This window comes from Oryctolagus cuniculus, chromosome 8 (genome assembly GCF_964237555.1).
Source record: "Oryctolagus cuniculus chromosome 8, mOryCun1.1, whole genome shotgun sequence".
NCBI lineage: Eukaryota > Metazoa > Chordata > Mammalia > Lagomorpha > Leporidae > Oryctolagus > Oryctolagus cuniculus.
In genome coordinates this window covers 108,159,596-108,185,404 of record NC_091439.1, presented here as the reverse complement: position 1 = coordinate 108,185,404, position 25,809 = coordinate 108,159,596, and the positions used below count along the sequence as shown (strand labels likewise).

Genomic DNA, 25,809 nt, shown 5'->3' with positions numbered 1-25,809 from the left:
AAAGGTTGTCATGCTATTTTTCAAAGCCTCCCAAGAGGAAAAGGACAGGTAGAAAGGTTAGCATCTATGTTATTCATTACTGCTTTGTCACAAAGTTCCAGCCGGGTCTCATGACCAGTAACAATAAAGGTTCTGGATTCTGACCTAAAATACCAGCTAAGGTCATAGTGCCTATCAGCACCGTTCATGGCAAAACAGTCTTTCAACTCTGTTTCATACAACTAAAACCCTTACTTTGAAGTAGAGTTAAGAATCTTCTCTGGAATCCTGTGAAAGGTTGCCCAACTCGATACCTCCGTGACACCGTAAATGTTATAGATCTGTGTTCGGTTGCCTTCTCCTCTCCAGCTCCTGAGGACAGTCAGGGAGGGAAATGGTTCACCACCCAGCGCTAACACTCGGAGAGAAGTACTGGCCGACAAAACCACCGACTTGATGAGCGGAGAGCCAAACCTTCTGAGCAATGTTGGAGTTGCCTGCAGATATATTAAAAATAACTTTCTCCCTCACTTCTTTAAAAAGGTACCTACTGTAAGAATTACTTCAGAGCCCCAAGGAAATTAACACTGCATTTACCAAATTCCAAATCACATCTGGAAAGCCACAGCATTTAAGATTTACTTATTTGAAAGTCAGAGTTACACAGAGAGAGGGGCAGAGAGAGGAGGGCAGAGAGAGAGAGGGGGGCAGAGAGAGAGAGACGGGCAGAGAGAGAGAGACGGGCAGAGAGAGAGATGGGCAGAGAGAGAGAGGGGCAGAGAGAGAGAGGGGCAGAGAGAGAGAGGGGCAGAGAGGTGTCTTCCATCCAATGGTTCACTCCCCAGATGGCCGCAACGGCCAGAGCTGAGCCAATTCAAAGCCAGGAGCAAGGAGATTCTTCTGGGTCTCCCTCACGGGGGCAGGGGCCCAAAGAGTTGGGCCATCTTCTGCTGCTTTCCCAAGCCATAGCAGAGAGCTGGATCAGAAGTGCAGCAGCTGGGTCTCGAACCAGCACCTCTCCGGGTTGCTGGCACCACAGGCAGTGGCCTTACCCACCATACCACAGTGCCAGCCCCACATTATTTTCTTTTAAATAAAGATTTATTTGAAAGGCAGAGTTACAGAGAGGCAGAGGCAGAGACAGAGAGGCATTATCTTTTTTTTTTAGGATACTGGAAAGAGGATTGTGGGGAGCAACTCGGACTAGACTAAGTTACTGGAATTAAGACTTATTCTATGCATCTGCTCTCCCACAATATGGCGCTGGGAGAGGAGTAAACAACTTCTACACAGCTGCCTCTCACCAGCTTGACAAGCTGCAGGAGCTGATCTTGCTCCTGATTGGAGGAGAGCAGCGTACTCGGTGTGTGGGTAGCAGAGTTGGGATTGGTGGAAGAGGACTATAAAGGAGGAGAGAGACAACATGCACCAGGAACATCCGGATAGCATCTGAGCAGCCCCCGAGAGAGCCAGCCGGCGGTGTGCTGCTCCCCTGTGGAAGTGGGGAAAGTGGCAGGGGGAGCCGCCCCTCCACGGAGGTGGAGGGGTTGCCAGCAAACCCGGGAAGGGCCGAGCAGACAAAAGAACAACGCAGGGTCCTGTGTCGTTCCTCCGCGAATGGGGGAGCGACAGAGGATAAACTTCAAAAATCTTTGTTTTTGTAGGTTAATGTAAAGCATACTGATATACAAAATAAAAATCTAAATTCCTAACTTAATTATAATTTCACTTGTTTACAGTAGCTTTCAGTGGGAAACATAAGGCAAATAAATTTTTAGACAGATGTGGCAGCATATCACAGAATATTTAAGTCAAATTCTCCTAGCATAATACACATGAAAGACGCACACTAAAAGAATTTTGTAGGCATAGTTAACCAATTATTTTTTCCATTTCCAAACAAGTGGCACAATCAAGGGACATCTCGATTATTAAACTAATTATTATTATTCCATTGTAAAGCCTCATACAGGGGCAGCATCAGTGGGTTAAGTTGCCACCTGCAGTGCTGGCATCCCACAGTGCTGGTTCAAGTCTTGGCTCCTGATTCCTGTCCAGCTCCCTGCTAACACGCCTGGGAAAGCAACAGAAGACAGCCTAAGTACTTGGGCCCCTGCCACACGTGGGAAGACCCAGATGGAGTTTAGGTTCCTGGCTTTGGACTGGCTGAGCCCAGTGTTGCCATTTGGGGAGTGAGATAGCAGTCAGATGGAATATTGGTTTCTTTCTCTTTCCCTGTCTTTCAAATGGATAAACTTTTTAAACTACAGAAATACAAAATATTCTCCAAAACCCTGAAATACTGAATAATGCAAGACAAAACATCTTATCCATCCTAAGCGGTACCTGCGGAACAGTCACATCCTATCCGTCCCAAGTGGCACCTGCAGAACAGTCACATCCTATCCGTCCTAAGCAGTACCCGCGGAACAGTCACATCCTATCCATCCTAAGTGGTACCTGCAGAACAGTCACATCCTATCCGTCCCAAGTGGCACCTGTGGAACAGTCACATCCTCTCCGTCCTAAGTGGTACCTGCAGAACAGTCACATCCTCTCCGTCCCAAGCGGTACCCATGGAACAGTCACATCCTCTCCGTCCTAAGCGGTACCTGCAGAACAGTCACATCCTATCCGTCCCAAGCGGTACCCGCGGAACAGTCACATCCTATCCATCCTAAGTGGTACCTGCAGAACAGTCACATCCTATCCATCCCAAGTGGCACCTGCGGAACAGTCACATCCTCTCCGTCCTAAGTGGTACCTGCAGAACAGTCACATCCTCTCCGTCCCAAGCGGTACCCGTGGAACAGTCACATCCTCTCCTTCCTAAGCGGTACCCGCAGAACAGTCACATCCTTTCCTTCCTAAGTGGTACCTGCGGAACAGTCACATCCTCTCCGTCCTAAGTGGTACCCGCGGAACAGTCACATCCTCTCCGTCCTAAGCGGTACCCGCAGAACAGTCACATCTTATCCGTCCTAAGTGGTACCCGCGGAACAGTCACATCCTCTCCGTCCTAAGCGGTACCCGCAGAACAGTCACATCTTATCCGTCCTAAGCGGTACCCGCGGAACAGTCACATCCTCTCCGTCCTAAGCGGTACCCGCAGAACAGTCACATCTTATCCGTCCTAAGCGGTACCCGCAGGAACAGTCACATCCTCTCCGTCCTAAGCGGTACCCGCAGGAACAGTCACATCCTCTCCGTCCCAAGCGGTACCCGCGGAACAGTCACATCCTCTCCGCCCTAAGCGGTACCCGCGGAACAGTCACATCCTCTCCATCCTAAGCGGTACCTGCAGAACAGTCACATCCTCTCCGTCCTAAGCGGTACCCGCAGGAACAGTCACATCCTCTCCGCCCTAAGTGGTACCCGCAGGAACAGTCACATCCTCTCCGTCCCAAGCGGTACCCGCAGGAACAGTCACATCCTCTCCGTCCTAAGCGGTACCCGCGGAACAGTCACATCCTCTCCGTCCTAAGCGGTACCCGCAGAACAGTCACATCTTATCCGTCCTAAGCGGTACCCGCAGGAACAGTCACATCCTCTCCGTCCTAAGCGGTACCCGCAGGAACAGTCACATCCTCTCCGTCCCAAGCGGTACCCGCGGAACAGTCACATCCTCTCCGTCCTAAGCGGTACCCGCGGAACAGTCACATCCTTTCCTTCCTAAGTGGTACCTGCAGAACAGTCACATCCTCTCCGTCCTAAGTGGTACCCGCGGAACAGTCACATCCTCTCCGTCCTAAGCGGTACCCGCAGAACAGTCACATCTTATCCGTCCTAAGTGGTACCCGCGGAACAGTCACATCCTCTCCGTCCTAAGCGGTACCCGCAGAACAGTCACATCTTATCCGTCCTAAGCGGTACCCGCGGAACAGTCACATCCTCTCCGTCCTAAGCGGTACCCGCAGAACAGTCACATCTTATCCGTCCTAAGCGGTACCCGCAGGAACAGTCACATCCTCTCCGTCCTAAGCGGTACCCGCAGGAACAGTCACATCCTCTCCGTCCCAAGCGGTACCCGCGGAACAGTCACATCCTCTCCGCCCTAAGCGGTACCCGCGGAACAGTCACATCCTCTCCATCCTAAGCGGTACCTGCAGAACAGTCACATCCTCTCCGTCCTAAGCGGTACCCGCAGGAACAGTCACATCCTCTCCGCCCTAAGTGGTACCCGCAGGAACAGTCACATCCTCTCCGTCCCAAGCGGTACCCGCAGGAACAGTCACATCTTATCCGTCCTAAGCGGTACCCGCGGAACAGTCACATCCTCTCCGTCCTAAGCGGTACCCGCAGAACAGTCACATCTTATCCGTCCTAAGCGGTACCCGCAGGAACAGTCACATCCTCTCCGTCCTAAGCGGTACCCGCAGGAACAGTCACATCCTCTCCGTCCCAAGCGGTACCCGCGGAACAGTCACATCCTCTCCGCCCTAAGCGGTACCCGCGGAACAGTCACATCCTCTCCGTCCTAAGCGGTACCTGCAGAACAGTCACATCCTCTCCGTCCTAAGCGGTACCCGCAGGAACAGTCACATCCTCTCCGCCCTAAGTGGTACCCGCAGGAACAGTCACATCCTCTCCGTCCCAAGCGGTACCCGCAGGAACAGTCACATCCTCTCCGTCCTAAGCGGTACCCGCGGAACAGTCACATCCTCTCCTTCCTAAGCGGTACCTGCGGAACAGTCACATCCTCTCCGTCCTAAGCGGTACCCGCGGGAACAGTCACATCCTCTCCGTCCTAAGCGGTACCCGCGGAACAGTCACATCCTCTCCATCCTAAGTGGTACCTGAGGAACAGTCACATCCTCTCCGTCCTAAGCGGTACCTGCAGAACAGTCACATCCTCTCCGTCCTAAGCGGTACCTGCAGAACAGTCACATCCTCTCCGTCCTAAGCGGTACCCGCGGGAACAGTCACATCCTCTCCGTCCTAAGCGGTACCCGCAGGAACAGTCACATCCTATCCGTCCTAAGCGGCACCCGCGGAACAGTCACATCCTCTCCGTCCTAAGCGGTACCCGCGGGAACAGTCACATCCTCTCCGTCCTAAGCGGTACCTGCAGAACAGTCACTCTGTGACGGGAAAAGAGCACAGCAGCTAGTCTGGATGGGAGCACTTTGACGGAAGCTGGCACGATAAGCAGAGAGGCGCCGCTGGAGAGCGCAACAAATATCTCCACAACAGAAGGATCGAAGGTCAGAGGCGAAGCCAGAAACAAAACATCTTCTTTTGTGACATCAAAAAGTAACCTAAGGGGAGGCGGGGGAGGCAGGAAGGAAAAATCATTATATTCTTAGAATGGTACATATGAACTCAAAAAAAAAATTCAAAAATTTAAAAAAGGAACTTAAAGCAAAAAATATAGTTACAAGATATCGAAACATCTGGTAAACAAAGATCCTAAAAAAGTATTTGATGATCAAGTTTCACCACCTGCAACACCAGCGTCCCATAGGAGCACCAGTTCGTGTCCCAGCTGCTCCACTTCTGATCTAGCTCCCCACTAACACATCTGGGAAAGCAGTGGAAGACAATCCCAGTGGTTGGGCCCCTGCACCCATGTGCGAGACCCAGATGAAGCTCCTGGCTCCTGGCTCCAGCTGTTGCAGCCATCTGGGAAAGAGAACCTGCAGATGGAAGATCTTTCTCTCCCTAACTCTACTTTTCAAATATTTTTTAAAATAAATTTTGTCCATGAAGCAAAGTTTGTCTACACTGAACCATCAAAGTGTCTCTTAGGGCAGATGTTTAGTGCAGTGGTTAAGCCAATACTTAGACTGCCCACATCCCACGTCCAAGGGCCTGGGTTTAAATCCACCCCGACCCTAACGGGATTTCTGCTCCCACTTCCTTACCTCTGCAAACCATAGAAGACCTGTTCTCCCAGTGCAGGCAGCTGTTCTCTCGTGCACTGGGAGGCAGCCTGTTGGGCCCCACCCGACAATAAACCTTCTCCCTTACTCCAGTGTTTGGTGTGTTTAGTGGTGGCCTTTCCTTTCAGGGGGTAAATCAACAATGGACAATCTCCTTTCCTCTGTGAGTCTCCCTCTTTTTGCAACTCTGCATTTCAAATAAATCCATTTTTTAAAAAAGATTTTCCTAAATTAAACTTAAAAATCTCAGTAAGGGGGCCTGCACTGTGGCATAGAGGGTAAAGCCACTGTTTGCAGTGCCAGCATCCCATACTGGCACCAGTTTGAGTCCTGGCTGCTCCACTTCCAATCCAGCTCCCTACTAATGTACCTGGGAAAGCAGAGGAAGATGGCCCAAGTCCTTGGGCCCCTGCGCCCAAGTGTGAGACCCAGAAGAAGCTCCTGGCTCCTGATTGGCTCAGCTCTGGCTGTTGTGGCCATTTGGGGAGTGAAACAGTGGATGGAGAGACCTACCTCTCTCTGCCTCTCTGTAACTTTGCCTTTCAAAAAAAAAAATTTTTTTTTTTCAATAAATCAGACCTTACCCTTCCCTAAGACAATCATGCCATGTAGAGGTAGTAATTTCAAGGCAAGCAGTAATCCTCATCTTTGTTTTAGGAACAGGTCACCCTGGTAATACTTGGGAGCCAGGAATAGAGTTAAGATTGTTTTACTATGTCTGAAATTTGATAGTGCCTATCTTAGTAACCTACATCTAAAACAAATATAAAATTTAATATTAATTTCTAGATTATTTTAACACTGCAACTCTCTAGAATCAAATCATTTACTGCCTCTCTTAAGGGCCTAAAAGTAGGGGCTGGCGCCGTGGTGTAGCAGGTAAAGCTGCCGTCTGCAGTGCCAGCATCCCATACTGGCGCTGGTTCAAGACCTGGCTGCTCCACAGCTCTCTGCTACAGCCTGGGAAAGCAGAAGACAGCCCAAGTCCTTGGGGACCTGCACACATGTGGGAGCCCTAGAAGCTGCTCCTGGCTTTGGACTGGCTTAGCTCAGACAGTCATTTAGGGAGTGAACCAGTGGATAGAAGACACCTCTCTGCCTCTCTTTAACTCTGCCCATCAAATTAAAAGAAAAAGAAAAAGCCTAGAAGTAAATGAAATTGATTTAAGAGGCAAGTGAATTGAAGGTCAAGCACAAAACAGTATTAAGGAATTCATACACCTGGTCATGAACCAGCAGCCCGCCTCTCCCTGGGCAAATGCTTGCTCCCACTGCACAGACCGTTCCTGTTCTGCTGGGCCCCGAGCCTCCTCAGCAACGGCCTCTACCTCTTCCAAACTCTGTCGCCTCCCCACTCTGACAGTTCTCCATAGCTCATCCCCACCTCCCAAACTCTTAAGAGAATGACAGCCTTTATTTCATACGCAAGTTACCACCCATAAGCTTCCCCTAACACTAAGGGATTTATGTAATTTATTACAGCTCCTGTCCTTGTAAGGACATCCAAAGAGACATATTCCAACCCAGTAAAAAAAATTAGAGTAGAATAAGAGAGGGAGGAGATATACAATTTGGCACACGTTCCCACAGACCTACCCCTAAGGATAAAGCTAAAAACTTGCCATGGGACTCCAAATCCTATTAAGCTGGGTGGTAATAATGCCATCTCACATGTTAAAGTGATCACATTAAGTGTGTAACGGATCGTGTAGATAGCAATGAAGTAGGCAGGCATACAGTTTAAAATTGATCAGGTTTGTGAGCCGGAAGATCACACCTTCACCACGCCCCTGTGTGACCCCATGCCCCTACCTGGCACCTGGGTGCCCACCAGCCAATCAGGTTAATTAACCACTCCCCTTTGGAAGTAGGTTAAAAGCCTGGGACAAGGTGTGTCCTGCTCTTGTCTTCTGCCCTGGCCTCTTGCCAGAAGAGGGCTGGCTGTAGCCCTGCGTCTCCAGGGCTAGATGCCCCTTCCTGGCCTGGATGCTCCTCTACATGGCTGGTTCCTGGTGCTCGGTATGAACCCAGATTTACCCCTTTCTCTCAGATAAACCGCTCTCTCTCCTATGCATCTTTCACACTAAATAAAGCTTAAAATGTGCCATGCTGCCTCGTTTATTTATGCCTGTATTTAGAATTCTTCTCTAAATATTAAGCAAGAACCCTCTCGGGCTGATTAATATTGGAGATTTATTAAAAAGCATATGGTGATATCATATGACACCCCAAATTCCGGTAACATATGTGGCATCCCAGATGGCGCTTCCAGGGAGCTCTAAGGGGCCACATTTTTGTATAGAATTTAGGAGGTCATTCCCGATATCAGGATTAAGTGTCAAAGGTATCACATAAATAAGACCAAGTGTCGCCAGCACCACAGCTCACTTGGCTAATCCTCCTAGTTGCTAGTCCCGGTTAAGGTGCCGGTTCTGTCCCGGTTGCTCCTCTTCTAGTCCAGCTCTCTGCTGTGGCCCTGGAAGGCAGTGCAGGATGGCCCAAGTGCTTGGGCTCTGCACCTGCATGGGAGACCATGAGGAAGCACCTGGCTCCTGGCTTCGGATTGGCGCAGCGTGCCAGCTGTAGTGGCCATTTGGGGGGTGAACAAACGGAAGGAAGACCTTTCTCTGTCTCTAACTCTGCCTGTCCAAAAAAAAAAAAAAAAAAAGACCAAATGTCTGCTAATAACAATAGATAGAATTAAAAAGTAGAGAATGATCCAACATGGGAGCAGGCCACAGAGCAGACTCAAAGAATGACAAACACCCTAAACAGCACTCTGACCTCACAATCAGCCCTTAAGGCATTCGGATCTGGCTGAAAAGCCCAGGAGAGCATTTCAGGCATGGAAAGCCAAGACAGTGTGGCAAAAAATGACCTACATGAAAGATCTCTGTGAGTGAGATCCCAGTGGAAAGAAGGGCCAAAGAAGGAAGTACTTTTCTCTGAAGGGAGGAGAGAACTTCCACTTTGCTTATGGCCCTGTCTAAATACTGACAGAATTTGTGGACTCAAAATGCTTCCATAGTCTCAGCAGCTCATGTCAAGCGACTTGGGTGATCACTGACGTCATAAATAACAATGTCAATTGTTAAATCAACAACAGGAGTCACTGTGCACTTGCTCCCCATGTAGACTTCTGTCCTTAATGAGTTGTACTATGAGAATTGTAAAACTTGCCTTCAAACAGTATTTTATACTTTGTGTGTCTGTGTGGGTGCAAACTGCTGAAATCTTTACTTAGTAATAGAGTTGGTTTCTGTATATGAAGATAATTAAAAATGAATCGTAATGAAGAATGGGATGGGAGAAGGTACAGGAGGTGGAATGGGAGTGGAAGAGCGGGTATGGGGGGGGGGGGAAGAACCGCTATATTCGCAAAGCTGTACTTTTGAAATTTGTATTCACTAAATAAAAGATTTCTAAAAAGATAAATAAAAAGAAATATTCCACAGTATCTTCACATCTCAAAATATCTAATGCCTATTATTCAAACCCATGCTGTTAACCAATTCCCTACTTTAAACCTATAAACAGGTATCTTTTAAGATTTATTTTATTTATTTGAAAGACAGAGTTACAGAGAGAGGTAGAGACAGAGAGAGAGGTCTTCCATCCACTGGTTCACTCCCCAGATGGCCGCAATGGCCGGAGCTGTGCTGATCCGAAGTCAGGAGCCAGGAGCCTCTTCTGGATCTCCCGCGTGGGTACAGGGGCCATAGCAGAGAGCAGCATCAGAAGAGGAGCAGCCAGGACTAGAACCGGCGCCCATATGGGATGCCAGCACTGTAAGCCAGGGCATTAACCCGCTGAGCCACAGCGCCAGCTCCAACAGGTATCTTAAAGCAAAGAGAAAACCTACACTCCTCCCAGAATTTCTTTTCTCTTATGGCCAGTTCCTAGAAAAAGAGTGCTTTTATTATCTTCCTTTTCCTTATCTCCCAGTCTCCCATCTCCAGCCTCCTCTAATCTATCCTCAAAGGCACTCAGAGGTCACTACAGACCATACTGCCAATTACAAGACACCTCTCTGATGCAGGCAGGCGGATAGGATACAACCGATCAGAGTTGTGAGCTGGAAGACCATGCCTCACCATGCCCCCGTGTGATCGCCAGGCCCCCACCTGACCACATCTGTGTGCCCACCAGCCAGTCAGGCTACATAACCACTCCCCTCTGGAAGTGCATAAAAGGCCTGGAACACAGTGCGCCTGGCCCAGCCCCTTTTCCCCCGCTGCCCCTCACTCGCTGCCCCTCACTCTCTGCCTTCGCTTCGCTGCCGGTGCTAAGCTGCAAGCAGCTGCTCATGACCACTGCTGCACGTGGCTCTCGCCTGCTCTCTGCTTGGTATGGACTCCAGCTTGATCTCCAGACCGCCCCTTCTCCTTCAGGTAGAGTCCACACTCGCCTACGCATTTCTCACCGATTAAAACGCTTAAAAACTTACCATGTCGTCTAGTCTATTTGAGGCAGTATTCAGAACTCGTCTCTGAATTCGTGGCAAGAACCCATACAGCTCGTTAATTTCAGAAATATTACTAAGCAAATTAGTTTCATCTCTACAGCATGTAGCCATTCCCTCTTTCTAGACCTGCCAACACATGGTGCCCATTGAGTACTAAAGACGTGGCTGATCCACAGAGATGTGCAAATGTAAAATGAGGGCTTCAAAAAATTCATGGAAATCCTTAGTATCTTTTAACTGCATTTTCCATGAACTTTTTGAAGGCCCTTCATATATGCTAGATTTAGAAATGATTAATGCGAGAGTCTTGAATCCACACAGGTCCGAGACATCTCCCCCACTCTTTCCTGGCATCAGGAAAACAAAAACAGAGGTGCCATGTGTCTGCAGAGCCTCACCATGCCCACACCTTGTCCCAGCTGCAAATCAGGGAGACGTCCTGTGCCTCCCGCTCCCTATCACTGCCCCAGCTGTGAATCAGGCAGCCAGGGGCACCCTGTCATTAGGGACCCCCGTCTCATGGTGTCTGGTATCTTCTCCAGCTGCTCCAGCCTGCATCCCACAGCCCTTCGTTTGGCCGCTCCAACTCATCCCCACCTATCTCCCTCCTCCCTTGACACGAGTTCCCTATAAAGCCCCAGCCCTACACATGAGCCCTGAGCTGCTCTCCCTCCGAGGCTGCTCCCGGCAGTTCTTCACTCTAATAAAACTTTCTTTGCTCAGCATGGTTTTGGCTGCCATTCTCGGTAGTGGTTGAAAACCCTTACAATTAACATTTCTAGTAAAATGTGGGAAGTGTTAAGACATTCCAGCAATCATCTCCTTACAAAGGCATCAATTTGAACAGCTACTCACACACATTACCTTCCCAAGACCTAAGGAAACCCGGTGAAGCTACCACAGTGCCTGGTTTTCACCTAAGATAGTGAAAAGGACAGAAAGCAGAGTGGCCATATCATCACTCCCCACTCCCCTTCCAGCTCCAAGCATTACAGTTCTATGCCTTCCACCTCGGGAAGAAAGAGGGGTTAAGCGCAGACCTCAGAATTGAAACCTATTATCAGGCCAACCCAAGGCCCTCAGGCCAGCACTGCAGGCGGAGCCTTCCCATGACACTTCTCCCTACCTCCAGAACACACAGCTCCCAGCCCTGAAGAACAGTGTGGGAAGGACAGTGAGAACTTTGCTTTGGACCCTGCAGTCAGGCCTACCATGATGCCATCCAGTGCCAGGTAAGGTCCCCCGGGCCAGTGCTGGCAGATGTACCCTCTAGCAGTTCATTCGGAACACACTAACGGAGGATCTGGGACAAACCTAGGAAGGGCCACCCTCCAGTACTGAAACAGTATACCAATGCCTGACTTGGAACAGACCTGGACCTGGGAGGTCACCCAGTGCGAAAATAGCAGGAAGTCCACAGGCTCAGGGAAAATAAGTGGACTGTTTACCTTCTCAAAGACGAGCACAAAGCCATACACAAATACAGAAAAAATTCCTAATCCTTTCAATGTACAGATGTCATTTACCAACAAGCATCAAGAACTGAGAAGGACTTTCCCTAATGAACAAAATAAGGTGTTAGAAACCAGTCAGATAAATGGACACAAATTTTTGAATGCATAATTTAAAATAGCTGTTTTGAGGAAACTTGGAGATTCAGGAAATCAGAGAAATGAGTCATTAGTCTAACAGAGAAACTTAAGGATTTCTGCTTGATTTTTAAAAATTCTGTTAAGCTGAAAAGCACATTAAGAAAAATTAAAAACACAGTAGAAGGCATCAATAGCAGAACAACTGAAAAAGAAAGATTCAGGAAGCTGGATAAGGCTATTTGAAAATATACAGGCTGGCGCTGCAGCTCACTTAGCTAATCCTCCGCCTTGCGGCGCCAGCACACCGGGTTCTAGTCCCGGTCAGGGCACCGGATTCTGTCCCGGTTGCTCCTCTTCCAGGCCAGCTCTCTGCTGTGGCCAGGGAGTGCAGTGGAGGATGGCCCAAGTGCTTGGGCCCTGCACCCCATGGGAGACCAGGATAAGCACCTGGCTCCTGCCTTCGGATCAGCGCGGTGTGCTGGCCGCAGCGGCCATTGTGGGGTGAACCAATGGAAAAGGAAGACTTTTCTCTCTCTCTCACTGTCCACTCTGCCTGTCAAAAAAAAAAAAAAAAAAAATCTGTATGTGTATATACACACACACACACACACACACACACACAGAAGGGAAAAAACGAAGAACCAAGAGACATGAAGGAAGCTTATCTGGGAACTCTGGGGCAGCATTAAAGAGCAAATCCAAAAGCTGGGCTTCAAAAGGGACCTGAGAAGGTCCCATGGATAGAAACATATTCAGAGATAACAAGGAAACTCAACCCTGAAGAAGCAAACATCTAGACACAGGAAGGCTCAGAGGTCACCAGTAAAACGCAACTCAACCAAATCTACCCCAAAATATAATTAAGCTCTCCGAGATTAAAGATAAAGAGGATTCCCAGAGCCACAAAAAAAAAGAAATAGAGGCATCCCAGTTTTCTTGGCTGCAGACTTCTCAGCAGAAAACTTACAGGTGAGGAGGTGATGGGATGAGACTTCCACAGAACTGAACGAACAGTGCCAACCAAGAATAATCTACCCAGTAAAGCTACCATTTAGATGTGAAGGAGAACTAAAGGCTTTCCAAGCAAAAGCTGAGAATCTGTCACCTCCATCCCTGCCTAGAGGAGTTCCTCAAACAGACTGAAAGAAAACTCAGGAAAGTGAGCAGGGAGCCTGGATGTAAACCCACACGTCTACAGATCTGACAAAGGTATGATGTGCACTGGAGAAAGGACAATCTTTGGTGAACAGCAAGGGGAAAACGCTATCCACACGGAAGAATGAGGCTAAGCCTGCCTTTCACCACATTAAGAATCAATTCAAAACAGATTAAACAGGTAAGTGTAAGAAGACCTGAAATTACGAAACTACTAGAAGCTAACGTTTCAAGACACTTAGTTTTATGGGTAAACACCTCAAAAGCACAGCAAACAAAAGCAAAGTGGACATAGGAGATTTCAAACTGAAGAGCTTCTGGGAATAATCAACAGACTGAAGAGAAAACCTGCAGAATGGAAGAAAATATCTGCAAACTACACACCTGGCAAGGGGTTAATATGCAGAATACATAAGGAACTCAACTCAATGGCTCAAGAATAATCCAGTTAAACAGCAGGCAACAGGGGCCAGCACCGTAGTGTAGCAAGTAAAGCCGCTGCCTGCAATACAGTCATCCCATATGGGCACTGGTTCAAGACCTGGCTGCTCTGCTTCCAGTCCAGCTCCCTGCTAATGTGCCTGGGAAAGCAGCGGAAGATGGCCCAAGTCCTTGGGCCCTTGCACCAACATGGGAGAACAGGAAGAAGCTCCTGGCTCCTGGATTTGGCCTGGCCCAGCCCAGCCATTGTGGCCGTTTGGGGAGTGAACCAGCAGATGGAAGATCTCCTCCGTCTCTTTAAAAAAAAAAAAAAAAAAGTAGGCAACAGATCTAAATGAGCTTTTCAAAGAAAGTCAAACAAATGGCCAATAGGTAGAATACTCAATATCACTAGTCATCGTAGAACAGCTGTTATTAAAAAGACAAAAGGTAAGAGCTGGCAAGGGTGTAGGAGAAAACAGAACCCTGCACACTGTTGGTGGGAACGCAGACTGGTATAGCCATTGTCTAACACTATATACAGAGATTCAAGAATTGGGACATGAAGCTACCACATGATCCAGGTACCTTGTTACTGTATGTATCCAAAGAAAATGAAATCAATTTGCCAGAGAGATATCTGCACTACTCAGAACAGCCAAGAAATGCAAACAACCTAGGTGCTCATCAACTGATGAAGAGAGAGAAAACGTGATACATGCACTGTTCAACCATGAAAAGGAACAAATTCCTTTCATCTGAGACAACACGGATGTCATGGTATTAAGTACTATTGGCCAGGCAGAGAAAGAAAAGCATCGCACAGTATCACTTATACTGATTTCAGGAAGTCCAGGGTCAAATGGTGATTACCAGAGGCTGAGGCAAGTAGAGAACAGGAAAGGTTGAATAATGACTATCAGATAGATAGGGACAGAGAAGTTCTGGGGTTCAATTGCACAGTAGGGTGACTACAGGTAACAGACTATGTATATTTTAAAAAAGAAAAAAACTAGTAGGTAGGATTTTCAGTTGTTTTCACCAGAAAGAGATAAATGTGAGAAGATGGTTATGTTCACCCTGATCTGAACATTTCATAACATATACACGCATCAAAACATCAGACGGTATCCCACAAGTATTCATGTGTCAGTTGAGAAATAAAGTAAAATAACTCACTAGTCTACACTGATTAGATATGCTGAGCTGAAGTTACATTTAGTCCTTTTAAAATAGTTTGATTTTTTGAAAGGCAGACAGAGCTCTTCCATTTGCTGGTTTATTCCCCAAGTGCCTACAACTGTCTGGCCTAGGTCAGCCAATGCTGGGAACCTGGAACTCAATCCAGCTCTCCAAGGTATGTGGAAAGGCTTCAGGTACTTTGCTCACTGCCGGCTGCCTGCCACGGTGTGTGTTAGCGGGAAACCGGATTGGAAGGCGAGAAGCTGGGATCCGAGCTGTCCCACTGCAAATATGCAGTGAACCCTGAGCAGCTATTCTAACCCTCGCACCAAACACCCACTTGTTTATTTTCACTTTTAATTTACATGCAGTTAGAATTATGAAAAGTTTCTCCAATTGATTACACAAAAACTATAATGACATAAAAGTATTTTATCAGGTTTCTATTATTGTTTCATACTTTGATTCCAAAAGACTACATTCCTCTGGCTTAGTTCCTCCTCTATTTCTTCATAAATTGAGAATCACAACTTCAGAGATTTCTCACGTCTTGACCACATCAGTAAGACAAACTCCACAGTACCACCTGAAGAGTGGATTCACAAAGTATGAACCTGTTAATGTCTCTGCATCTACTGGACTAAGTTCAACCTTCAACTGGGCATTCTAGGCTTCTAACCTGCCACACGCTAACAGGACAAACTCCTTTATACCAGACCTCTGCCTGGAAAACCTTTCCTCTCATTTTATTAATAATTAAGTTTCCAGCCATAGTCATTGGTTTGCTCTTTAACTGGCCCCAAAACGGATCAAATAGGTGAAGACCTCATTTGCATTTCAGACAAGAGACCCAGTTACTCAGAACCATCAATTTAGGAACCAGAGCTGTAAAGGACAGGCATTTTAAAAAAAATTTTTTTTCCCGAAAATACAAGTAGTAAGAAAGCATCAAAGGATAGAACTTACCGAAAATGCTGGATGTTTGGTAGTATACACGCATGGGGCACTCTGACAATCTTGGGTGTCCCTGTAGTCCCTGAAGTGTGTAGAACATAGGCTAAGCAATGCTCCCGTATTATGTCCACGTGTTCTTCTTTGCTGTTCTCACTTTTGTGTTTCTCTTTTCTATCACTCAGCAACAAGTTCACCTCAACATTTTTCCAGTGAAGTCTGAAGAGTACCAGGTCATTATGTTCAGCTGTAACCGTGCCATGGTTCAATAATGCTTCATGGGAAGACCTGAATTTCTACGTTAGATGGGGACAAAGTTTACAACAGTAATATGTTAAAAGATTTTTTATACTGATATAATGAAATATCCATTGGTTTAGTCAACAAAACTTTTGGGGGTTGGGGAGAGGGGGGTACTTGCTCTTGACTCAGGAATTAAAAAAAATGAAATCTCCCACAGTAAGGTGCTACTCTTACTTTCAGACTCACCTTCAAAATAAACACAAAAAACATACAACTGTAACGCAATGTGGCAAGCACGGAAATGGAGTACGCTTGAATTCAGCTCTTCTCCAGACAGTGAGGATGGGCATTTGAGGCAAACGGAAAATACAGAGGATCTGATCCAAGTGAGCCCATACTGTGGCTAACATCAGGATTTCAGGACAGAAGGATAAGCAAAACTGAGAGCAAGTTAATGAACTTTTTTGCAAAAACTCAGCTCTGCTGTATGCACCTGAACTAGGCCATTGGAAACATAATGGACAGCAAAGGTCTATGTGCAGAGAATCAATAGGATGCAGTGACTTCTTGGATATGCAGTAAGCACAAGAAAACTACTGGGTTTGACTCAGGTAATTTGATGGTAGAGATGGATTAATGAAGTTTGGAAGAAAAGATGTTAAATTCCATTTGTGCAAGCTGAAAGTGAGGTTCCTTTGAATGTAACTTTCAGGCTGATAAAAAAAAATAGCTTAGTGAACCATAACTTAAGTTTTCACATTAAAGGAAGCAATAATGAAGAGGGGCTGATGCGGGGTAACAGGTTAAGCCATCACCTGGATGACGGTATCCTGTATGAGGGCTGGTTCAGGTCCCAGCTGCTCCGCTTTTATTCCGGCTCCCTGCTAATATGCCTAGGAAACCACCTACATGGGAAAGTCAGGATGGAGTTGCTGGGTACAGGCTTTGGCTGGCCCAGCCCCTGCGGTTGCCCCTGCAGCCATCTGAGGAGTGAACCAGCAGACTGCAGATCTAACTCTGCCTTTCAAGTGGCTAAGGATTGTTTTTAAAATAGCAGGAACAAAAGGAAAAGGTCACAATGCAAGAGTCTCAAGTCATTTGCTTTCAGTGTTGAGTGCGTTTGCAGTGGTATGGCCCATGTTTAAAAAAGAACAATTCAAAATCATCCTCCATTAAACATTTAACGTATCTACTAGGGTACATCTACTTTGCTTAGGACAATGTCAGTCTGTGTTGACCTTACAGGTGCGATATATCAACTTTTTCCTCTCAAACTACATTGTAAGAAGCTGGAGGGCTTACACACCAAAGTCCTCCTATTCTGTCCCTAGTTCAGAGTTTAACCTCAACGTTACTGACACTTGGGGCCAAATACTTCTTTGTATGGGACTATCTTGGTAGTGTAGGATTTTTGGCAGTGTCACCAATAGTAGTACCTCACTTCCACCATGACAATCAAAAGTATCTCTAGACGTTGCCAACTGTCCCCTGGGAGGCATGCTGTCACCAATTGAGAACCACCGCTCTAGTGGATGTTGGGCATACAGCAATGCTCATTAAATCCTTACTGACTGCTCCTAAGTAAAGGAAAAGCACTTAAACCATCATCAAAAATAACAGAAAAGGTGGGGCTGGCGCTGTGGCACAGCACATTTAACGCCCTGGCCTGAAGTGCTGGCATCCCACATGGGTACCCATTTGAGACCCAGCTGCTCCACTTCTGATCCAGCTCTCTGCTATGGCCTGGGAAACCAGAAGATGGCCCAAATCCTTGGGCCTGTGCACCCGCGTGGGAGACCTGGAAGAAGTTCCTGACTCCAGATCTGCACAACTCCAGCCACTGCGGCCATCTGTGGAGTGAACCATCGGATGGAAGACCTCTCTCTGCCTCTCCTCTCTGTAACTCTTTCAAATGAATGAATAAATCTTTAAAAAAAAAAATAAACAACAGAAAAGGGACTAGCTAAGGCATTTTGCTCTGTGCCCAAGTATTTATGATATGCACACCTACTGAATTCCTTGATCCTGAAAATCGACAAAAACCCATTTGTTTATATAGATATTAACCACATGAAAACTTTAGTTCTTTCTGAAGGCCTTAATCTGAGACTAATTTTCTAGGGAGATTCCCCCTTTATTTAATGAGATTTAAATATCAAGATAGTTTCTTGATATTTATCCCTATACACATATGCTACTTTTAAATTATTCTCAAATATAAATTGGCTCATATAGAAAATAAATTAAAAACAGCTAAATATACCACTTATGATATTCTCCTTTGGTAAGATAGTCTTATAAACAAGAAATAATTAAGCATGGGCTGTTTGTTGAACCTGTGTATATGCCAGGTCTTGCCCTGAAAGCAGTGTTTCTTGGTTATGTCTTTGGTTGCTATTTAACGGCTAGTGCATTTGATTTTTAGTTTCATATTTGTATATTTGCTTTAAACTTTTGATGAAGAGATACAATTTTATACAGTTGGAATGTACTTACTTTCAAAGAAATAAATCTTTAAAAATCAGAGTTACAGAGAGGGGAGAGGCAGAGAGAGGTCTTTCATCTCTCTGGTTCACCCCCAAGATGGCCACAACGGCCGGAGCTGTGCTGATCCGAAGCCAGGAGCTTCTTCCGGGTCTCCCACATGGGTACAGGGGCCCAAGGACTTGGGCCATCTTCCACTCCCTTCCCAGGCCATAGCAGAGAGCTGGATTGGAAGTAGAGCAGCTGGGTCTCGAACCGGCACCCATATGGGATGCCGGTGCTTCAGGCCAAGGCGTTAACCCGTTGCACCACAGCACCAGCCCCTGCTAATGCATTTGAGAAAGCAAACAATGGCCTAAGTAGTTGGGCTCTTGCCATCCACTTCAGAGATCCAGATGAAGCTCCTGGCTTTGCCATACACTAGAGCTTCTTGGCTGTTGTGGCCACCTGGGGAGTGAACCAGCAGATGGACAGATTTACGTCTGCCTTTCAAATAAAGGATTATAGCCAGATTTCCATTTAAAAATTATTTGTTGATGACTATAAATGCCATAAATATATAAAGACAGAAGTTTCAGGTAGGGGCAGGAATCTGGTGCAGCGGTTAAAATCCACTTGGGACACCCACATCTTCTGTCAGAGTGCCTGGATTAGAATCCCTACTCTGCTTCCAATCCCAGCTCCCTGCCTCTGGGCACCCTGGGCAGCAGCAGGTGATGGTTCAAATACCTAAATCCCTGCTACCCCCAAGGAAGACCTAGATTAAGTTTTGGGTTCCTGGCCTCAGCTTGGCCCAGTCTTGGCTGCTGCAGGCATTTGGGGAGTGAGGCAGTGGATGACTGCGTCTCTCACCCCCAAATAACTAAAAGCTTCGAGTATAATAGAACTTTTCCAGAAAAGGCAATACTTTGGAAAGAAAAAGGAAATTCAAAACGACTGTAAGGCCAGGCGATGTGTTTTATGCCATAGACAGGTGGTTCCCAATGGATTGTGAGACGTGCAGAGCGCCTCCAGGGTCCATCTGGCAAGGTCTGGAGCATTTCTGATCACCACAGCTGTGAGGTGCTCCTAGTGTTTGAGTAGAAGCCAGGGATACTGCAGAAGATCCTGTAACGCACAGGACAGAGGCTGGCGCTCTGCCTGAGTCAAGACGTCATTTGCCACACTAGCATCCAGTATCAGAGTGCCGGTTTGAGTCCCGGTTAGCTTTCCTATCCGGCTGCCTATTAACATGCCTGGGAAAGCAATGGAAGATGGTTCCCAAGTATCTTGGGCCCCTGCTACCCACGTGGGAGACCTGTATCGAGTTCTGGCTCCCGACTGTGGCCTGATCTAGGGCTGGCCGATGTGAACCACAGGATGGAGTATCTTTGGTACTTTCCCTTCCAAGTAAACAAAGTCTTTAAAGAAAAACGTAGGAGACTCTACAACAGTTACTCAACACAAAACGTCAGCAGTGCGGAGCCTGAGAAGCTAAGCTGGAGCTGACAAACCTAGAAATCAAGATGAGAGGCGGGAACTCAACTGAAAGATAACACACACACACGCACACCCTGAAGCCAGACTTACATTAATTTGCTTTTTCTCAACAAGGATATACTTTAGGTTACATTTTTTCATAAAATAAGCTGACAATGACGGAGGCGAGTCTGGATCAATCGGAGCATAAGCAGCAGGCACCTGGAGAATTCTAAAGAAACAAGTTCAGAGTCAGCTTTGGGAAGTCTGTCGACTACAATCCTTCTGTAGGTACTTCTCTCTCCACACGCTATCCTGTATCAGCAGTGTGACCGACACAGCTCTGGTTATAAAGATTGTTTTGCTCTTCATGAACATCCAGGGGACATAAATTCTACATTAAATTCTCACTTAATACAGAAAGTGCAAGATTTTTAAGAGCCAATGTACCACAGTATAATACACGATTAGCCGGCCACTACTAAAATAAGTCTGATTTCTTCATCTGTAGGGTAAGAGAAAAGCTAAGTATCCGCATGCATCTTATTTGTATGCAGAATATGAGACTTTCATACAAAAGACCCTTCACCCAGATCAGGAGGAGAGCTTTTCTGGGCGGGGGGAGAAGAGCTTTAGGATTAGCTTGTATGCAGCAAAACTTGTATAAACAAGACATTTAGTCATTTTAAGTAAAAAAGTACTCTGAAGTTCTAGATCTTTGAAGTAAATTCTTTAAGTTTTTGTAAATGAATCAAAGTAAATTTCTGAATTCTATACTTACATAGTTAACCTAAGACAAACCTTATAGGATAAAAAATCTAATTCTTTGGCAGCCTTTTGCTGTATAACAGAAAATACATTGACAGGAATAATTAAGGAGACTGAACATTTTATAGGTATTGTTTAAGGATCTTCCAATGGTCTTTCAGCTTTTATGGATCATGACCCAATACTCTCATTCATCCCTCCACTGAATGCATGAGCTCCTAAACTTTGACTTCCAAGAGAAAAAATATGTTACTTCTCAAATCCTTATGTTGTCTAACTACAAATTATAATTATTTTCCTCTGACAAAGAAGAGCCTTTAGAATCTGGACATTTTTAAAGGCGCCAAGTGAAAATTTCTAGTGTCTCCTAAATAAGCTCAAATTAATTAATTCAAATGATTACACATAACACTAGGAGAGATGTCAACTCCTTTAGCCTCTCTAGAATTAACCAAACTACAGAAAAAAATCCAACTGTCAACAGAATAGTACCTTGTAACATATTCTATAAATTACAAAGTTATGAATTTAAGGTAGTATCAAATTTATAGTAGTAAGAAATATTACCCTTGGGGCCGGCGCCGTGGCGCAGTAGGTTAATCCTCCATCTGCAGCACCGGCATCCTATGTGGGCACCAGTTCTAGTCCTGGCTGCCCCTATTCCAGTCCAGCTCTCTGCTATGGCCTGGGAAAGCAGTAGAAGATGGCCCAAGTGCTTGGGCCCCTGCACCCACAGGGGAGACTTGGAGGAAGCTCCAGCGCAGCTCTGGCCATTGCTGCCATCTGGGGAGTGAACCAATGGAAGACCTGTCTCTCCCTCTCACTGTCTGTAACTCAAGATTTTGAGAGGTAAAGAAAAAAGAAATATTACCCTAAAATCCAAGAGGGCACGTTTATTCCCGGCTGGCAGTAGAGACCAATTTCCCGAATTCCGTCAAAGTCACAGTGTGACAGCAGGAAACTGGATAATTCTGAGGCAGCAGTAACCACAGTCTTATAGGTGTAATAAACTGGAGGCTGGTTGTTGCATTCATCAAAACACACGGCTATTCTGTCCGAATAGAGGGAGGCGGCCTGGTGCACCAATTCCTGAAGAGTCATTTCACGAACGTGCATCTAGACACCGTTCATCTACAGCAGAGAACTATGTATGAAGAGAAACATCGGGAGCGAAGCTTCTCTGTGGTCACTCCTTGTAAAACTATCAAAGACAGACATGGAACTGAATAGTCTATGAACTTAAGAAACGTGCATAACTCTGGGGACTAATGAGGCCAAAATGAATCTGATGCAGTCACTTCAAACACTGGGTCAGAGCTTGAAAAAGAAAGGAACGATAGAACAGATGACAATGCAAACAGTGTAGACGTCAACTGATCACAGTGTGAAAAATCTATATAATCAACCAATAAAACCACGTTTAAAGCAGCACATTTTTCCTTACAGTTATAGGAAGATTAAGACTGTCAAAATCCTATATAGTGACTTTGAAACAACTAGTGAAATAAAGTCTGCTTTTAAGTTCAGATGCGAATGAAGGCAAAATGCATCTCTGTTGGGGGAAAAAAAAAATCCTACCTTCTACCCAACCAGTTGTAGACTGTTATACATGAGAAGAGTGCTTTTTCAGCACTTATTACAGCACTTTAGAGGTCACACTCCTATAGTTTTATTCATAGCCTTGTTTGATTCTTAAATTGCCAAGTTTAGATTTACCCCCTAAATACAGTATTACAACTCAATAAAGAGTCTATAACAAGAACATTTGGAACAGTATTTCAGAGAAACATTAAGGATTGACGATAACAAAAACCTTCCTTGAAGGTGATCACCCCCTACCCCAGAATCTTAGTTCCAGATTTCAAAACAAGTAAGATTTATCAAGGAGCCCACTGACAATCCTGAAGTTTATTTGCTCATATTTATTTGGGCCAATTTCCTTACCGAGTCAAAATATTCAGCCAGGTCATTAACATCAGTCGGAAACTAAGAACCTTCTCAGGAGTATACAATGAACACCTGCAGAGACTCAAACTTTGAAGATGCAGGACTTCTGGATGCAAACCTCAGCAATACCAGAGAACCTCAGTGGTGGTTTTTAGTAAGCATTGCTCCAAGCACTTCTTTTTGGCCTGTCCAAGACAGATTTTCAGCTTTCCTTAGACATACGAATGATCATGTAGGAATGGTTGTCTACAGCACATAGAACTGTAGGAGAGGCGTTTACTTCACAATCCAGTTAATGCTTCTGCCACCCACTCCAGCACGTGCCTATCAAATCGTCTACACACGGAATCTATCCCATTGAGGCATTTTTATAAAAACCGAGTCCACTTGCAAAAGCCACTTATCTTCCTTGAACGTACCAACATGAAGTTAATTTTCCACATCAGAATAACCTCATCAATATATTTTAAAGCTTATTTGATATTAATGAATGGGCAGGATTATAATATGAATTCTTACAGAAAGTATCATTTAAATGACAAACTACACTCACATCACACTTATCTATACAATTAAGATGTTTTTCTAATTTTAATTTCCAGTTTCCCAGTGGTTGGTAGAGAATTTAGCCAAAATCCAGTGTTGTCTCGGTTTTTGATTTTCACTGTGAATATAAAATAAAGCTAGAAACTTAATTTTCCCTTACCCAGCTGCTGCTTAACGCACATCCTGCGACCGCGTTTAACACCACCGCCCCGTGTGGAGCAGGTGCACTTCCCCCTGAGCGCGGGAGCCAGGTGACTCGCAGACAGCGCACAGCCCGCACCGACCCGCACACTAGCGCCCGCGACCCCGCGCAAGCCCGCGCCGCAGCCGGCTTAGGTCTCGCCCACGCGGCTTCCGACGCACAAACCCCTCGCCGGACACCACACCCCGCCGCGACCCGCTCAGGGTCTCACCGGCGGAAGTCTCAGCCCATCCAGACCTTCCCCCCGCCCTTCAACAGCACTTCCGGAATCACTTCACCCCGTCGCGCGGCCCTTACGTCAGTCTCCGGCGTCGTCGCGTTGACGTCAGCGCGCGCGCGCCTCAGGGCTGTGGGCCATATCCCGGAGCTGTGGCGCAGAGGTAGCTGACAGCCGCAGCAGGCTTGTTAGCTGACGGTCCTCGGCTCAGCCGCTTGCGCTGGTCACGCTGGGTCTGGGACGGGATCTGTAGGACTTTGGAATTGATCGGCTTGGAACCGCATCCTCTGTATTCGCTGCCTTGAAACCCTGGGCAAGGTTCTTGGGTTTTCAACCGCAGATGAGGTGGTAATAAAAATCCCCCTAGGGTGGATATGAAGAAAGGGGAAATCATCGTGAAAAACTGGAGTGAGCGCACTCCAAGCTCTCGACATTTGTGGCGCCTGCACACGGACTCCTTGTCATCGTGAAGCGGACATTTAATACATATTTGAAATAAGGCAGAGAGATCCTCCATCTGCTGGTTAGCTCCCCGGATGCCAGCCCCAGCCAGGGCCTCCTCCGTGGGGGACGGACGCCCAGGAACGCAGAGCCATCACCTGCTACGTCCCGGGAAGCATGAGCAGGAAACGAACCGGAGCCGGGCTCGAGCCCAGCCCCTGCCACAGGCGAGGCGCGCGTCCCCAACCTCTGCCTAACAGCTGCTCTACAACAGCCGCCCCGGGCTGAAGTCGAGAAGCAGATGTGAACAGCGAGTTCCAGAAGGCGCCAAAGCCTCGGGGCGAATCGTGGAGTCTGTTTCTGAAAGCCGGCGGCTGCACGGGGACGTGTGCTCCCCAGTCGATGCAGGCCAGGGGTCAACCACATCCTGTTGGGAGCTCAGGACAAAGGCAAGCACTTGTTACGGAAGCCAGAACAAGCAAGGTTACGGAGCTTAATGTGAACAGTCCTTACCGATAACACTCTTACAGGGCTAGTTTTTGAGTAGATAGCAATGCAACTGGCCAGAAAAAACAGAGGACAGAGCGACCCAGGCCAGGCCACGGCTCACTTTAAATGCAGCAAAAACGGTAGGATGTGCAGCTTTGAGTAGGATCTCCAGAGAAAATAAGGCAGGTCCGAAGTGGCGAGTTCCATAAGCTGCGCGGGCGGGGCGGGCAGAGTCGAGCAAGGGAGTTGCCCTCATGGGCGACACCTGAGTTGCTACAGTAGGCGTCCAGGGCAATAAAGCGGTGCCCTGAGGTTTGGGTGTGGAACCAGAAGCAAGCAGAGGTGTTTTCTGCCGGTTTTGGGGGGGAGCATGTGGGAGCGCAAGGCGTGAGAGATGGCAGCTCAGTAAGGAAAGAACGGGGTGCGCTCTCATTCTCAGTTATGACCAAAAAACGTTTTGCAGGAATCTGGGAAACTTCTCCACTTCCCGACCACCTTTCTTGACCAGTGTCGCCCTGCGGGAGCCCGAAGCCCAAAAGGGTTCACTCGTAATGTCCCTCCAGAGAAACCACTGGGAAACTCCTGTGGGAGGGCCCGAGGGCCGCCCTTGGTCCGGAATCTGCACAGCCGGGCTGCAGTGCGCCTTAAATAGCTTGTGGCACGATGGGCCAAATAGGCCAGTATTTTAGGAGCTGCAGCTGCATTAGGCGTGCGTGGGCCCTCCCCACCAGACCCCACTTAAGATGCTTATCCTGGCAGGGGACTAACCCAGAGACCACCCCCAGGGGTGCTCTTCTGGGGCGGGGGGGGGGGGGAGCAGCATCCCCTACAACCAGGATATGCCATGGCTATTAAAACTAACATGACCTATTGGGGGGAGGGGTCCCCCAAGATGTATCTTGTCTGTTTTTCTATTTGGAGAGGACACCGTCATCCACCCAGATGGCTGGTTAACAGCCTCACCTCTTTCTTGCCCTCTGTATCCAATTAGACCCTACGTCCTCCAGCGATCGCACATACTTAAAAGCTGATTATAAGTTCTTGAGTTCAGGGACAAGTTTTGTTGAAAATCAAGTGGAAGCAGAGAGTTGCAGAGGGTGCGGTGTCTCTAATTTTCCACTTCATTCTCCTGTTTAAAGTGTCTGGTGGGGCCAGGATTGTGGTACAGGGGGTTAAGCCGCCACCTGCCATGCCAGTGTCCCATAGCTGGTTTGCATGCTGGTCGCTCTGCTTTTCATCCAGCTTCCTACTAATGGCTTGGGCTGGCTGCACTGGGAGCGCTTACCGTGCAGGAAGAGCTGGAATCCTGCATCAGTGAGGTGGCAGAGGCTGGAAGGGTGCTGGTTGATTGGTCACTGTTGGATGGCTCCCAGAAGATTCAGAAGGCA

General features: G+C 47.1%; 1 protein-coding gene across 16 annotated transcripts in view; it reads right to left on the bottom strand.

The window, feature by feature from the left end:
• The window catches only part of AASDH (aminoadipate-semialdehyde dehydrogenase), a 40,264-nt gene extending 16,688 nt beyond the window's left edge, over positions 1-23,576 (bottom strand). For 2 of the 16 annotated variants that reach the window (XM_070048079.1, XM_070048081.1), the window contains exons 1-7: positions 23,486-23,576; positions 22,524-22,711; positions 21,451-21,896; positions 19,923-20,043; positions 15,642-15,922; positions 5,045-5,237; positions 235-476 (exon numbers count right to left, since the gene is read on the bottom strand). In XM_070048079.1, coding sequence (XP_069904180.1) covers positions 235-476; positions 5,045-5,237; positions 15,642-15,922; positions 19,923-20,043; positions 21,451-21,695 — 1,082 coding nt within the window. In that variant the 5' untranslated portion in view covers positions 21,696-21,896; positions 22,524-22,711; positions 23,486-23,576. Of the gene's footprint in view, positions 1-234; positions 477-5,044; positions 5,238-15,641; positions 15,923-19,922; positions 20,044-21,146; positions 21,363-21,450; positions 21,897-22,523; positions 22,773-23,232 lie in introns of those variants that run through there. The other 14 variants (XM_051820247.2, XM_070048084.1, XM_008267824.4 and 11 more) reach the window with 10 other exon arrangements.
• Positions 23,577-25,809: the final 2,233 nt, after the last annotated feature.